Source organism: Neomonachus schauinslandi, chromosome 11 (genome assembly GCF_002201575.2).
Source record: "Neomonachus schauinslandi chromosome 11, ASM220157v2, whole genome shotgun sequence".
NCBI classification, from domain to species: domain Eukaryota; kingdom Metazoa; phylum Chordata; class Mammalia; order Carnivora; family Phocidae; genus Neomonachus; species Neomonachus schauinslandi.
This window is the reverse complement of record NC_058413.1, coordinates 105,347,050-105,362,617: the sequence shown is the minus strand read 5'-3', so window position 1 is coordinate 105,362,617 and position 15,568 is coordinate 105,347,050. Positions and strand designations below refer to the sequence as shown.

The following is a 15,568-nucleotide window of genomic DNA, read 5'->3' as shown; positions in this document are numbered from 1 at the left end:
GTTTCTCTCTGCATCACCACCTCACAGAGGCCTTCTCTGACCATGTCTCTCTTGGTCACTTTTTTAAAATGCCTGTTTTGTTCTATTAAACACATAATGGACTCTCCACAAACATAGTTAATGAATTAATGAAAGACCTCCTTAGGACACAAGACAGTTCAGCATGTTTGAGTACATTAAAAATTGATAGAATTAAAGATTCTATAAAGACAAGTGGCCAACTAAGAAAAATGAATTTAATAATATTGGTACAAAGGTTTGTGGTAATATTAATAACAATACGGATTTATATACAGAATGTATAAATAGCGGTCACCAACCAGTTGTAAAAAGGCTAACATGTCAGTAGGAAAATGGGTAAAGAATACAGACAACTCAGGAAGAAGATATTTGAGTGGCCAGTGAGCCTATTAAATTTTACTCAGCCTTACTGGGCATCTGAAAATAAAATTGAAGCCACAGTGAGATACTGGTGCACACATCTCACATCGGCACAGTACTGGGTGTCTAAATCGGCATAACTACTTTGGATAGTTCTTTGGCAGCATCTGGTTAACTAAGCGGAAGACGCATATCCCCCGTGACCCCAGTATTCAGTTCCTGGGTGTGTATATATGTGGGTAATTATGGTGTTCTTATACAACCTGTGGTTGTTGAAACAAATGATTTAGGGTTACATGTAATAATGCAGATAAAATAGTGTTGAGTGAGTAAAAAACGAATTGCAGAAGCATTCACGGAGTATAATACTCTTTTACTTAAAGCTTACAACTATGTACATATTGCTTTGAAATAAAAATATACCAGAAATACCTGAACATTAATGATAAGCAGATAACTAGCAGTCATCTTGGTGGTGGGGAAGGGCATGGGGCCAGGGAGGGGTACACAGGGAGCTTCATCTCTCTGCAGCAAATTTAGTGGGTAAAAGGATGTTTGTTTCTATTATTATTTTTTTTAACATTTTAAGATTTTATTTATTTATTTATTTATTTATTTGAGAGTGAGCGAGAGAGAAACAGCATGAGAGGGGAGAGGGTCAGAGGGAGAAGCAGGCTCCCCACTAAGCCGGGAGCCCCATGTGAGACAGGACCCTGGGATCATGACCATGAGCAGGAGGCAGTCGCTTAACCAACTGAGCCACCCAGGCGCCCTGTTTCTATTATTTTCTATACTTTGTGTATGTTTATATATATGTCAGTTTTTAATCTTTCCAGTAAAATTGCTCATTTTATGTTCAGGAATATATTTCCTCTTGGTGTAGCTAACAAGACTCTAAAGCAAGAATACATATACTTTTAATTATCAAAGTATATTAGTATTAAGGTTATAGTCAGTATTTTCCAAAGTGAAATTCTTCAGATTGTTTGATACTAAAAGTATGAGGAAAGCAGGTAACTCCTCTGCTAAATGGAGCAAACTGTGGCTCAGGCACAGATGCTACTGAAAAGCCTAGTTAACAGGCTTGACCTCTCAGGGAATCATGGAGACTGAGAGCAGAGCAGGTCCTCAGGAGTCTCAGCCGCAGGCTAGAAAATCCTGTTCTTGGAGCGTAAGTGTGTTTTCCGTTGCTTACCTCCAAGATGTTCTGTCTCCTCTGGACACAGAAACAGCAATACAGTCGAAAGAGCTGCTTTCCACGGTTTCTGGTAGTTGAGTGATCGTCACATGCTCTTCGGGACCCTTCCACTAATCAAAAGGCATCTCCTCTGTGGTGCAGGTGGTTCCGCTGTCTCAGCGAAGCGGAGTTCTTGAATGGTGCACAGGAACTGTCCCCATCGGTGAGTTCCTCGTGAACAACGAGAACGGTGCTCATAAGCGATACAGGCCGAAGGACTTCAGCGCCGTTCACTGCCAGAAGAAAATGATGGTGAGTGACACTCACAAGTATAAATTAGTGCAAGACTATGTACCAGCTTGCCGCAGCTGACCGCCCTGAAATGTTAGAGCACATAGTCATGTTTCAGTGTCATCGAGTGGTGATCCTGAGTGAAAGCAAGCACGCCCGCCAGCATAGAAGTGTGTGTGAGTGAAACAGGAAGGTCTGTAAACTCTATAAAGTGCCGACCCTTGTCTAATGAGAGATTTAACATTCGGTGGAATGCTAATTTGCTTCCAGTTTGGGGTAAGCTAATTCTTAACAGAACAGACAAAACACTAATTAAACCAAAAAATAGATAACAAAATTTTTATATAAAACTGATAGACCTTTTAAGACATTGGCCACATCACACTGGCCTTGTGGCCTGACATTCATCCAGCCACAACATGGACTGGACGTGCCTTTTCCCCTGGGCACTGCGCTCACACTTCACAAATGTTAGGACTCCTCATCGTCGTACTTACCCCATTTTAAAATGAGAGGACGTTCAGAAATTTCACTTGCCCAGGTCAATGAGCTAATGGTGGAGCAAGGATTTGAATCTTGTCTGTCCAACCCTGAATCTGTTACCTTTCCTTATAATTTTCTAACTGGGTGGCAAAGTGCTGCAGGTGTTGTGATGGAAAGCTTTCCCGGGTACCGTGCAGGCCCAGGGCTGGATGTGGTGCGTTCTACCTGTGCTGGGCAGGACTGGAGCCAGATCCAGAAAGGCTTCGTAGGGCAGTGGCCTTTGAGCCGAGATGACTCACTGAATTGGTTTTCCAAGTAGAAGGCGCATGCAAGCAAAGGGAAGGAGGCCCGGACAGGCAGTTGGAGACAGCAGAGGCTTAGTTTTTGAGGAGATCAGTGAGACTGAAGCAGTAGTTGTTAGTCAAAAAATGGAGGGTTGCTTCATGAAATGCTAAGAACTGGGTACTTTATCCTGTAGGCAGTAGAGAACCCTCGAGAAGGACAGTAATACCAGATTTGCATTTTAGAGAAAGAACTCACAGCACTGTGGGCTACATTTTTGAGAAGCTGACTAGAGGCATGACACAGGGGCCCTGAATTAAGACGAATAGCATCAGGAATGGAAAGTAAGGGGTACATACCAGAAATATTAAGGAGGCAGAACTGATAGGATTTGGTTACTGATTAGAAGTGGGGTTGGGGAAAAAGTAATCAGTGACACCCAGTGTTTGGGTGATGGGGTGGATGGAGGGGCTCCTTACTGTGTAGAAGATGAGAGAAGTGGCTGAGGTTTGCTGAGGAGAAGGTGAAGAAGTCGTTCGGGTTTGGAAGTGATCCAGGTGAAGATGCTGACGGGCAGTCTGAGAAGCAGGCCAGGCGGAGCTTCATAAAGACACTGGGCCAGAGATTGAGATGTGGGGTCGTCAGCACATGGTGAGAGTGCAGCCCATGGAGGTAGATCAGCTCTGCCCCAGGAGAGGATTACCTAGTGAGAAGATATTGGAGGACAGATCTGAGACATGTCAGCGTCTTCGCCATCCATTCTTGCTTTTCTGTTTCCTGTTGGGCCCCTGGTGCTCTGTGCCCTGATCCTCAGACAGTCCGGAGCCGTTTCTGGCTGTTTTGTGTTTACTTCCACATAGATAACAGAATCATTCCAATTCGAATTGAATTAAAACAACAGTCACTGTTGGTGTGTCTCCTTCCCCTAAGATTCACATGTGAAGCCTAAAGGGATTATACCTTGTCACTGTTTCCCTGACCAGACTGTTAGCTTCGGGGGGTAGATAATACCTTGTTTATCTCTTCATTGCCTCTGCATCCGTCATACTGTTTTCTACCTAGAAACTCTCAGTAGACATTAAAGTAGTTGAACACAATATTGAGAAAATTTTATATTTGATCTTTTTAAAGGATGTACAAAAGAAGTCGTTTGAAGAGAAATATAAAATGTTCATGGATGTCTGCCAAAAATTTCAACCGGTTTTCCGTTACTTCTGCATGGAAAAATTCTTGGACCCAGCCGTTTGGTTTGAGAAACGACTGGCTTATACTCGCAGCGTGGCCACTTCCTCTATCGGTAATCATCCTGTCCGTTGTAGCCCGTGGGCACTGGCTGCTTTCTCAGCTGCAGGGGGTGATGGTGCTGAGGGAGCTTGTCCAGCCAGACCATCCTCGTCATTCCGTCCTTGTGCGTCTCGTTCGCCTCTCGGCTCGTAACTCGTTCTTCTGAGCTTTTGCAGGAAAGAATTCTCCTACTCCAAGGAGAGAGAAGACCGGCTCTTCTTTGTTCAGTAGTGAATATGGTGTATTTTCAATCTTCCCTCAATATGTTATTTTCTTCTTTTTTTTTTTAAGCTTTTATTTATTTATTTGACAGAGAGACACAGCAAGAGAAGGAACACAAGCAGGGGGAGTGGGAGAGGGAGAAGCAGGCTTCCCGCCGAGCAGGGAGCCCGACGTGGGGCTCGATCCCAGGACCCTGGGATCATGACCTGAGCCGAAGGCAGATGCTTAACGACTGAGCCACCCAGGCGCCCCTCAATATGTTATTTTCTGAGATCGCCTTTGGGAAATAATAAAACCCATGATAACTATATTTAACTTAACCTCCTTTAATTTAATTTGTTGTTCTTTTGCACAAAATCTCTGTTATCACTCAGTGACTGAATCTATTTAATAGAATTTTATGTTTGGATTAGAAAGCATGATATATATTCAGATATGCAGGGCACACTACATATTTTGACCTTGTTTTTTTAATTGGTAAGAGACTGGAATAGCTAGACAGGGCTATTAGCCAAATCCTAGAGTATGAAAACTAATGTTGAATAGCAGAGATCTTCTAATCTATTGATTTTTTAACTAAGAAAGGCCATCCCTCCATCACTTAGGTAGCATACCCCGAGAGGCAAGGAGTGTATATTCTGAACAAGTTCTCGGTCATTAAAAAACCCTCTTCTTGTCTACAGTGAGAATCACTAATCTGAGTCAACTAATTTAGTTTATAAATAAGAAAGGAGACCCAGTTCATGACAGTGCTAGCCAGGTGCACGGGCGTCCTGTTTCTTCTGTAACACCACATGCTGTTTTCATTAGGTCAGAAGTGTTTGCGCGTGCCATCATCTATCTTGAAAACAGAAATGTAGTTTTTCCTGGACATATATCTGATGAAATGAGTTAATGCTTAATTTATGTTAAATTTAAAAGTATACTCAGTAAAATATTTGAGGGCATATAATGCCTTGCTAAATAATGGGTCTCAACTTTAACCACACTAATTTTCAAAGTATGAATATTTTTAAATGTATGCTCATTAGTAAAGGGAAAGCTTTTTTTTAGCTCACCATGTAGAATTTGTAAAATGCAGTGTTGATGAAACAGCTCGCAAGATCTGACTTAAATTCAAAGTGGCAAGTTATGTGCATATTTTCCTTGAAGCCGGCTAAATAGCCTACACTACTTAAAAATGTTGTCAGTGGTATTAGTAGAAATTATGGGTCAGTGTGTTCCTGATCCCAGGGATTTCAGGTTGGTTTGTTGTTTTTTTCCCCAGTTGGTTACATACTTGGACTTGGTGATCGACATGTACAGAATATCTTGATAAATGAGCAGTCTGCAGAACTTGTACATATAGATTTGGGTAAGTAATAAAAGATTAGAAATGCATCTTTATTCTGTTTATTAAATACTTGGTCATAAGAAGTGATATTTGCCTCCAGGATGTTACAAGTGTGAGGGAGACAGATCAAAGTAGTAAGTGTTGTTTAAAAAAAAAAGCATAAACACATGCTAGAGGGAATAGCTAACTCTGTTGAGATAATGAGTGAAACTTACTACAACAGGGGACATTTAAGCCAGATCTTAAAGAAAGGAAAGATAATCCAGACAGAAGAGAGAGCAAATACAAAACGGGGACTAATGAAGATGTAACCTGTAGGAATGGTGAGATGTCCGATATGGCCGGAGTGAAGTTTGCGTGTAGTTGAGCAGCTGGAGAGGAAGCTTGGTACTAGACTGTAAAAAGCCAGGCTAAGCGTTTCAGCTTTAACCTGTGAAACAAGCGGGGCAGTAAATGAAGATGTATTTAAGTAGGACATGATCACATTGAATTAGTGGAGAAATAATTTGGGGAGCAATACTGGCAGTGGAAAGACACGTTGGGGGCCAGTATAATGGTTCAGACAAGAAAGGATGAGGACTTGGACTAAAGTTGCAGAGGTCAGGAGCTGGTCTGTGGGGGACGTTTTCACCGGAACCTGCAGCCGGGATGTTAGACATGGCAAAGGCGCGAGAAGGGATGGCAGGATAACTGACGTTTCCAGTGAGGGAACGCAGCAGGTTTTGTGAAGAATGAGAAAGCAGTGAGTTCACTTCTGCATCTTGTCTTGAGGTATTAATGGGACTTCCAGGTGTAATGGGCAGTTTAATATACAGGAAGGCAAAGAGGTTGAGCGTACTGATAGAGCTGTACAGCCTTCCGCTAATAGATGTCAGCTGAGGTCAGTGGACTGGAGGAGGTTCTGATCTTCTATATCCTCCTTGATAAAGAAGACTGAAGACAGAATCCTAAGGAATGCCAGTTTTGAAAAGCTCGAGTCAGAAAAAACATTGAGGAATAACCAACAAGTCATGGGAACGAGGAGGCAGGGGTATCTTGGAAGGCAGGGGCGGGAAGTTTTTCATGAAGGAAGAAGTGCTCAGTAGTGTCTGCTACAGTAGGTCAAATAAGGTCAACACTGCAAACAGGCCTTTGAACAGTTAATCGATGTTCAAGGTCTAGGAAGTTAATCTAAATAGGATGGAAGAGAGATTGTGGAAAGGTAAGGACTTGCAGACCAAGAATGAGCGCTGTCCACGAGAGGCTTAGAAGGATGGGAGAGGCATTGGCTCTAGAGATGAGAGAGACATGCTCCAGCCCTTTTTGTTTGTTTGGAGGGTTTTTTGGTTCATTTGCTTTTTAAAGATGAGAGCGGCGTGCACATGTTCTATATGGATAAGCTAGAGGAGAGAGACAGAGATCCTGAAATAGCGAGGGGAAGTCCTCAAGCATCTGGGGTACAGTTAGCTTTACACGGGAGGCACATTAGCTTTTCCACTGAGAGGAGGAAGGTCTTGAGCTAAAGGAGAAAGAATTGGAGGGAAGTAACATTTGCTAGTCTGTTTTAACTGAGAAAGCAAAAGCCTGCTTGCTTGCTGAGCAGTGGAGGGATGGTAATTGGCCTTGTAAGAACAGTACAATGCAAACCGGGCTCCACGGAGGTGAGACCAAGAGCCGGGTGGAGACGGGGAGCAAAGGCGACGTGCCGAGCAGTCCACGGGGCGCTCGCCTACCGTGAGGACCTGCACTTGCAGTGGGGCCAGTGGTGTCTTCCCGCACCTCCTCCCAGCCTCCCTGAGTGAGTCGCAGCTGTGCTTAGAGAAGTGTGGAGGGGCCGGGGGCCAACGAGACATGAGGCAGCAGTGAGAGTGAGCAGCCTTGCACTCCGCACCCTGAGTGGAGTAGGGAAGGAAGAAAGGCTGACAGACTAGAAATCTCAGTGAGTTTGAAGACTCTTTAATAAAGGGGTAGAAAAAGAGCTTTAAGATTTCTAAGAAGGTGTAGTCTCAGGAAATTATCAGTTCTGCATTATAATCCATATAAGTCGTTGCTGAGTTAAGATGGAGTTCCATTAGAATAGAGAAGATCACGTATATTACATGGTTTTCCCCAGAATGAATTCACTTATACGAAGTTACAAAAGAGTAGTGATTGCTGGAGGCACAGAGTGAGTGGGAGGGCAGTAGGCTGGGAGGGATGTGGGTGGCTGTAAATGGGGCAGCTTGAAGGATTCTTGTGGTGATGGAAATATTCTGGACCTTGACTGGATCAGTGTCCGTGTCCTGGCTGGGAAACTACTGTGTAGTTTTGCAAGATTGGGGGAAAATGAATAAAAGCTATATGGGGAATTTTGTATTTTGCATATTGTATCTTATGAATGCATATCAATCTATAGTTATCTCAGAATAAAAAGTTTCATTTAATAAAAAGTTTTAGTATATAACTAGTATGCGTGTATACTTAAATACATATAAGTTAAGATTATATGCATACTTTGCATTTTAAATCCTACCCATCACTATTTCATTTTAAAAAATCACCCTTTAATCTAGAACTTCTCTAATTATGTCTGGAAGTTGTTACGCTTTTTAAATTTGAGGTGCATCTCCTAGACCGTGGCAGAGCAGAAACAGAATAAACCACCGTGAGTGGTACTGTGTGTTACTATGCAGTATTGATGACAGATGATCTGGGGCCTTGCACAGCTCACACGCCCCAAGGGAGGACAGTCAGTTTGCTGTGGAATCTCCTAACCTTGCTGTACTGTTTCCTTTAGGAGTTGCTTTTGAACAGGGTAAGATCCTCCCTACTCCTGAAACGGTTCCTTTCAGACTCACCAGAGATATTGTGGATGGGATGGGCATTACTGGTGTTGAAGGTGTCTTCAGAAGGTAAGGGTTTACAGCAGATGGTTTTTTATGTCAAAATTATTTGGATTATTGATTTCTGTAGACTCTAGGATTCACTGCTAAATCATGTTCCAGTGCTGAAAACCCCGGAGTAAAGACTGTAATAGTTTTGCCCTTCCTTCAGACCACCTGGGACCTCACCCTATATAACATACATAGCTGTCCTTCCTAGCACCTTCTGGAAGCAGCTTGCCTCTACCGTTAATGCCTCTGTCCTCGGGAACTCCGTTTACTGCTCAGAACTCCTTCGGGTGCTCAGTGTTGGGCAGATAAGCTCTGCTGAAGGAGCGTATGATGGACTGGTTCCGGCTGAAAGCAAGTCCCAGGTCCCTGTAGATCCCCAGCATTGGTCCATGTGCTCAGCTTTTACTAGAGTAGAATCCAGTCAGAGTGAACTAATAATTAACACAATAATCACTGACTGAAAGCAATGTTTCATAGTACTACTGTGTGTTATTCTTACAAAGGCTTAGCTTACATTCATATAGATATATTCCTTTTTTTTTTTTAAAGATTTATTTATTTGACAGAGAAAGACACAGCGAGAGAGGGAATATAAGTAGGGGGAGAGGGAGAAGCAGGCTCCCCGCTGAGCAGGGAGCCCGACGTGGGGCTCGATCCCAGGACCCTGGGATCATGACCTGAGCCGAAGGCAGACACTTAACGACTGAGCCACCCAGGCGCCCCTAGATACATTCTTTTCAAAAACAATTTACCGAAAATGCAGTCTGCCCTAGTACTGTGCTCTTTGAGATGTTAATCTGGGAATTATTAATAAGAATAGTCTCGGCACAGTATACATGAATATATAGCGATGAGATGTTGGACACGGTGTGTAACAAGATCCATATTTGTAACGTGTTTGTAGATGCTGTGAGAAAACCATGGAGGTCATGAGAAGCTCTCAGGAAACCCTGCTAACCATTGTGGAGGTAAAGCGTATTATAAGGAAATCTTTATTTCTCTGCCGTTAGACTGTGTATCTTGTTAGGACGTCACTGATTTGAGGATCAGTGCTTCGTGTTAATGTGGTGGGACGGGGGTGCGCACATCAGTAAACAGTGGTTTAGAAACGCCTCCAGTCCTGCCAGGTTTCTGGGCATGTTACGGCTTCCTAAGTCATCTCTAGTGTTTAAATCATAAATCAGCACTTCGACATCTTTGCTCTCTCCTGTGGCGTGACTTGCTTTCAGAATGGTTTCCATTGGGGTTTTGAGAGAAATCGTAAATTATATCCCTTTGCCCAGGTTCAGAACATGTAATCACTGCCTCATGTTGATCAGGCGGAAAGAGGAGAAAGTAATGCAGATTTCCAGGCCTTAATGACATTAGCTCTACCCCAGAGAGAATTATGTACCTACAGCAGTGTTTCACCACCCTGGTAAAGGGTGTGTGGGCAACAGATGAGTTGTGTCTGCTCCACAAGGAAACGTGGGAGCCAGAGCACAGGGGACTCCCTTACCTACAACCGTCAGCGTTTATTCCTTTAACCTGGCGCTGCTCCACTGGCTGTACTTGACTATCAATCACCAGTACAGCTTTGAAAAAATACTGATGCTGACCATATTCAAACCATACTTCAGGGGTGGGGCAGGAACATTTGTTTTTTTACAGATTTTTATTTATTTGACAGCAAGAGAGGGAACACAAGCAGCGGGAGAGGGAGAAGCAGGCTTCCCGCGGAGCAGGGAGCCCGATGCGGGGCTCGATCCCAAGACCCTGGGATCATGACCTGAGCCGAAGGCAGATGCTTAACGACTGAGCCACCCAGGCGCCCCGGAACATTTGTTTTTTTTAAAAGCTATTGATATCTACTGGGTGGAGGCTGTAAACATCCTGTAGTGCACAGGACAGCCCCCACAACAAAGAAGTTTTCAGCCCAAAAATGTTAGTAGTGCCTGGATTGAGAAACCCTGCTGTAGCTTAATTGGTCTGTATTCCTTTATTGTTTTCATTCAGCCACTTCTGTTTTGATGGTAAGACTAAAGTCGTTTTTTGAAGTAGTCTGGTTCTTCCTTGATTTCAAAATTTACAAATATGACACCTAACGGAAGGCTTAGGGTTTGAAATAATTTGTGTTGTTTTTCTACTGAAACCCAAGACGACCATTATAGACTCTTTGTAATAATAGAGACCTCCATTCCTTTTCATTATTTGATTAATAAAATGTACTTCCCTGTGGGTTCAAGCTGAAGTAACGATTAACTTCATATAGACTGCTATATGCAGAAGACGTCATAGACAAACCTAATGGTAACCACAAATCAAAAACCAGTAATAGACATGCAAAGAATAATCCAAGTATATCATTAAAGAAAACTAACAACCATGAAAGAGAGACAGAAGAGGATCAAAGAAAAACTACAAAAACCACCATAAAACAAGTAACAAAATGGCAATAAATACATGTCTATCAATAATTACTTTGAATGTAAATGGACTAAATGCTCCAATCAAAGACATAGTATGACAGAATGGATAAAAAAAACAAGACCCATCTATATGCTGCCTACAAGAGACTCATCCCAGACCTAAAGACACCTGCAGATTGCAAGTGAGGGGATGGAGAACCATCTGTCATTCTAATGGATGTCAAAAGAAAGGTGGAGTAGCAATACTTACATTGGACAAAATAGACTTTAAAACAAAGACTGTAAAAACAAAGAAGGATATGCTATAATAATAAAGGGGACAATCCAGCATGAAGATATAACAATTACAAACATTTATGCATGCAACACTGGAGTAGCCAAATACATAAAATAGTTAATAACAAACACGAACTCATCAGTAGTAATACAATAATAGTAGGGCACTTTAACACCCCTCTTCTATTGATGGACCAACCATTCAAACAGATCAACAAGGAAACAGTGGCTTTGAATGACCAACTGGACCAGATGGACTTAACATATATTCAGAACATTTCACCCTAAAACAGCAGAATCCACATTCTTTGCAAGTGCACATGGAACATTCTCCAGAATAGATCACATATTAGGCCACAAAACAAGTCTCAACAAATTAAAAAAGATCAAAGTCATACCACGCATCTTTTCTGACCACAGTGCTAAGAAACTATAAGTCAACCACAAGAAAAAATCTGGAAAGACCACAAATACATGGAGGATAAATAACATGCTACTAAACAATGAGTGGGTCAACCAAGAAATCAGAAAGTACATGGAAACAAATGAAAACACAATGGTCCAAAATCTTGTGATGCAGCAAAAGCAGTTCTAAGAGGGAAGTTTATAGCAATACAGGCCTACCTCAAGAAGCAAGAAAAATCCCAAATAAACAGCCTAAACTTACACTTAAAAGAGCTAGAAAAAATACAAAGAAAAATCATGCCAGTAGAAGGAAAGAGATAATAAAAATTAGAGCAGAAATATATGAAATAGAAACTAAAAAAAAAAAAAAAAAATAGAAAAGATAAATGAAACCAGGAGCTGGTTCCTTAAAAAGATCAACAAAATTGATAAATCTCTAGCCAGACTCATAAAAAAAAGAAGGGATTCAAAATCACAAATGAAAGAGGAAAAATAACAGCCAATGCTACAGAAATACAATTACAAGAGAATATTATGAAAAACTATGCCAACAAATTAGACAACCTGGAAGAAATACAGAAATTCCTAGAAGCACCTACCAAAACTGAAGCAGGAAGATGTAAAAAAATTTGTACTGATTACCAGCAAGAAATTGTTGGGAGTTTTTGATTACTGATTCAAACAAAACTCTAGGACCAGATGGCTTCACAAGGGAATTCTACCAAACATGTAAAGAAGAATTAATACCTATTCTCGAACTATTCCAAAAAATAGAAAAGGAAAACTTCCAGATTTATTGTATGAAGCCAGTATCACCCTGACACCAAAACCAGATAAACACAATATAAAAAGAGGGAACAAACTACAGGCCAATATCTCTGAAGAACATAGATGCATTAAACCTTCAACAGAATACTAGCACACTGAATCCAACACTACATTAAAAAAGTCATTCACCATGTGGCCAAGTGGGATTTATTCCCGGTATGTAAGAGTGGTTTGCTATTTGCAAATCAAACAACATGATACATTATTACATTGATAAGAGAAAGGATAAAAACCATATTATAATTTCAATAGGTGCAGAAAAAGCATCTGACAAAGTACAACATCCATTCATGATAAAATGCCTCAACAAAGTAGGTTTAGAGGGAACAAACTGAACATAATAAAGGCCTTATATGAAAAAACCCACAGCAAACATCATCCTCAGTAGGGAGAAACAGAGCCTTCCCTCTAAGGTCAGGAACGAGACAAGGATGTCCACTCTCACCACTTTTATTCAACATAGTACTGGAAGTCCTAGCCACAGCAATCAGACAACAAAAAGAAATAAAAGGCATCCAACTTGGTAAGGAAGCAGTAAATTTTCACTGTTTGCAGATGACATGATACCAAAAATAGAAAACCCAAAAGTTTCTACCAAAAAGCTAGTAAACCTGATAAATGAATTCAGTAAAGTTGCAGGACACAAAATTAATGTGTAGAAATCCGTTTTAGATTAACAGAATATTCCACCGTGACAGAGTTGTAACACTTTCTGCTGCTGCCCTTTTTTGTGTTTTCTCAGTAGTTCTGTAGGCTGGGACTGTAAACTGCCTTTAAGCATTCCATGTTTCATTCCAGGACGTGTCCTGCATCAGCAGTACCAAAATCTGCTCCGGGCAACCCCCAGGGTCACTAAAAACTGTGGGGGCACTGACTTCAAATATATGCAGTTTGTCCATAAGTTCCAGGGTTCCCATGTGACTTCACGTTGGGCACTGACATGGCTTTAGAGAGAGCCAGACCAGGCTCACCCACAAAAAGGACCTTGGGTTTGGAGGAGCTTTCAATAAAGCAGACCCTTTGTTTTCTCTAGTGGAATTTAGAACTAATTGAGAGAAAAAGAAAAAGCCTTAGGAACAGAAATCAGAATGTTAGCTTTATTACTGATAAAATGCTTGGATAAGATGGTATAAAGCATGAGGCCCACACAGGCTTGCTAGTGCTTCCTGCTCCCACTGCTGATCCCACCTGAGGGAGGGATGGGGCGCAGAGCGGATGCCTTTGCTCAGGACCCTAGTGGTGAAGAGGAGAGAGAGAAGAAAGGAAGGGAGGGAGGGACTAGTCCTTATCTCTTTGAAATAGATTAGTTTCACCGAGTCAGAAACAGAGGTCAAGGGATGTCACCACCCCACCCAGGGAGGAAGAACGGATTCAGAATGGGCTAGGAAGCCCAGAGCACTATGCTGACACCGTTTCCTCCACAAGGAAACAGGAAGTGCCTCCATAGGTCGTCCCCGTCCCCCCAGTCACCTACCATTTGACTGGCCTCTTATTTTTTATCACACTGGTTCCTCTATCTCTAAATACGTCATCAGAAGGCACATTGTTCTTCTAACACATATGTTCTGCCTAGGTTCTCCTCTACGACCCCCTCTTTGACTGGACCATGAATCCTCTGAAAGCTCTGTATTTACAGCAGAGGCCGGAGGATGACACTGAGCTGCACTCCACTCCCGGTGGAGAGGACCCGGAATGCAAACGCAATCTCAGGTGAGCTGCCTGTTACGAACAAGGGCCCTACTGTCCAACTGCTCAGATTTTCCTGTTCCCAAGGCCCTTGAACTTTCCCACCGCACTACAACCTGTGTGTTTGTCCTCAGTGACACAGACCAGAGTTTCAACAAAGTAGCAGAACGAGTCTTGATGAGACTACAAGAGAAGCTGAAAGGAGTGGAGGAAGGAACGGTGCTCAGCGTGGGGGGGCAGGTGAATCTGCTCATCCAGCAAGCCATGGACCCCAAAAATCTCAGCCGACTTTTCCCAGGATGGAAAGCTTGGGTGTGATCCAGCATATGAATTTCCCTTCAGCTCAACCTTTAGAAATTATACTGTGGCCTTCATTTTTAACCCATCCAACAGACTTTGAATAGGTATTAATATTTAACTAAGTGAACTATTTACTGTTTTTAAAAAGTTTAATACTTGACTCAGTCACCTAAAGAGGCCTTGACAGTCTCAAGGAAAATCTCCTCTATCAAATGTTAGAAATAAGTGTCATTCATGCTGTACTTGTAGGCTAGACATTTGTTTTTTCTTTTCAAATACATGTATTGTTCTCAGTAAAACCCCTGACGGATGCTTTAGCTGAAAGTGGAAGCAGCTGGAGGGCAGAGAGCATCACTGACAGTGTTTGCTTGAGTATGAATTAGAAGAAAGAAACTGCTGGATTGAGGTAGCTTTTAATTAAAACTTGTTTCCCAGATATTAGATATGAATGATAAGTTATTTGATACTAATTTATAAAAGGAAGAAAAAAACTTTAAAGTTGTAACCATCTATATATCGTGGTAAAGCCACATTAAAAATAAGCAATATTGAAAGCAAGTTAGTACTTAAGAAATATGTCTGGATTTTCAGTAGGAAGATCACCCAGTGTTACTGAATAATGAAGTTACTTTATGGAGAACAAATTTCTAAGACACAGTTAGGATGGTTTCTATTTTTAAAAATGTATATTGGGACTTCTCATTCTATTCTGTATCTTTTAAACCCTTCTGTGCTTTATCTCTCTCTGATGACTTTATATCTCTTCTAGTTTATGAATTCTCTTGTCAGCTATATATAATCTCCTTTTTAGACTGTTCACCATGTTTCTTTTTTCAAAATTTATTTTTCATTTCGGGGCGCCTGGGTGGCTCAGTTGGCTAAGTGTCTGCCTTTGGCTCAGGTCGTGATCCCAGGGTCCTGGGATCGAGATCCGCATTGGGGCTCTGAGCAGGGAGCCCGCTTCTCCCTCTACCTCTACCCCTGCTTGTGGTTTCTCTCTTAAGAAATAAAATCTTTTAAAAAAATTATTTTTCTCTCTTGTAGCTCTACATTACATCAAATTCCTATTGTTTGTATCTGTTGAATCTTGTATTTGGTGGAATGTTTATCCATGTATTTTGTAATTTTGGAGGGTGAGCTTCAGCAAGGCTTTCTCCGTGGGAATTGTGAGTGACCTGGGTTAAGAATAATTCATTCCAGATAAGGTTTCTGGAGAACTCTTCTTAAAACTACTATTTTACATTTCAAATCACAAACTTACCTTGGTATATCTGCCTAAATGAAGACTTAGTATGTACAGGAAGTTTTATTACTGTAGTGAATCAAGGGATTGTAATAAGAAAGCCTTAAAATCTTCGTG

The 15,568-nt window shown here is 41.6% G+C and overlaps 1 protein-coding gene across 1 annotated transcript in view; it reads left to right on the top strand.

The window, feature by feature from the left end:
* Window positions 1-14,466, top strand: part of ATM (ATM serine/threonine kinase) — a 133,454-nt gene extending 118,988 nt beyond the window's left edge. Inside the window, exons 57-63 of the mRNA XM_021696364.1 lie at window positions 1,721-1,870; window positions 3,746-3,911; window positions 5,388-5,474; window positions 8,209-8,323; window positions 9,210-9,273; window positions 13,796-13,932; window positions 14,043-14,466. Of these exons, the coding sequence (XP_021552039.1) occupies window positions 1,721-1,870; window positions 3,746-3,911; window positions 5,388-5,474; window positions 8,209-8,323; window positions 9,210-9,273; window positions 13,796-13,932; window positions 14,043-14,226 (903 nt within the window). The 3' untranslated portion in view covers window positions 14,227-14,466. The remainder of the gene's footprint in view (window positions 1-1,720; window positions 1,871-3,745; window positions 3,912-5,387; window positions 5,475-8,208; window positions 8,324-9,209; window positions 9,274-13,795; window positions 13,933-14,042) is intronic.
* Window positions 14,467-15,568: the final 1,102 nt, after the last annotated feature.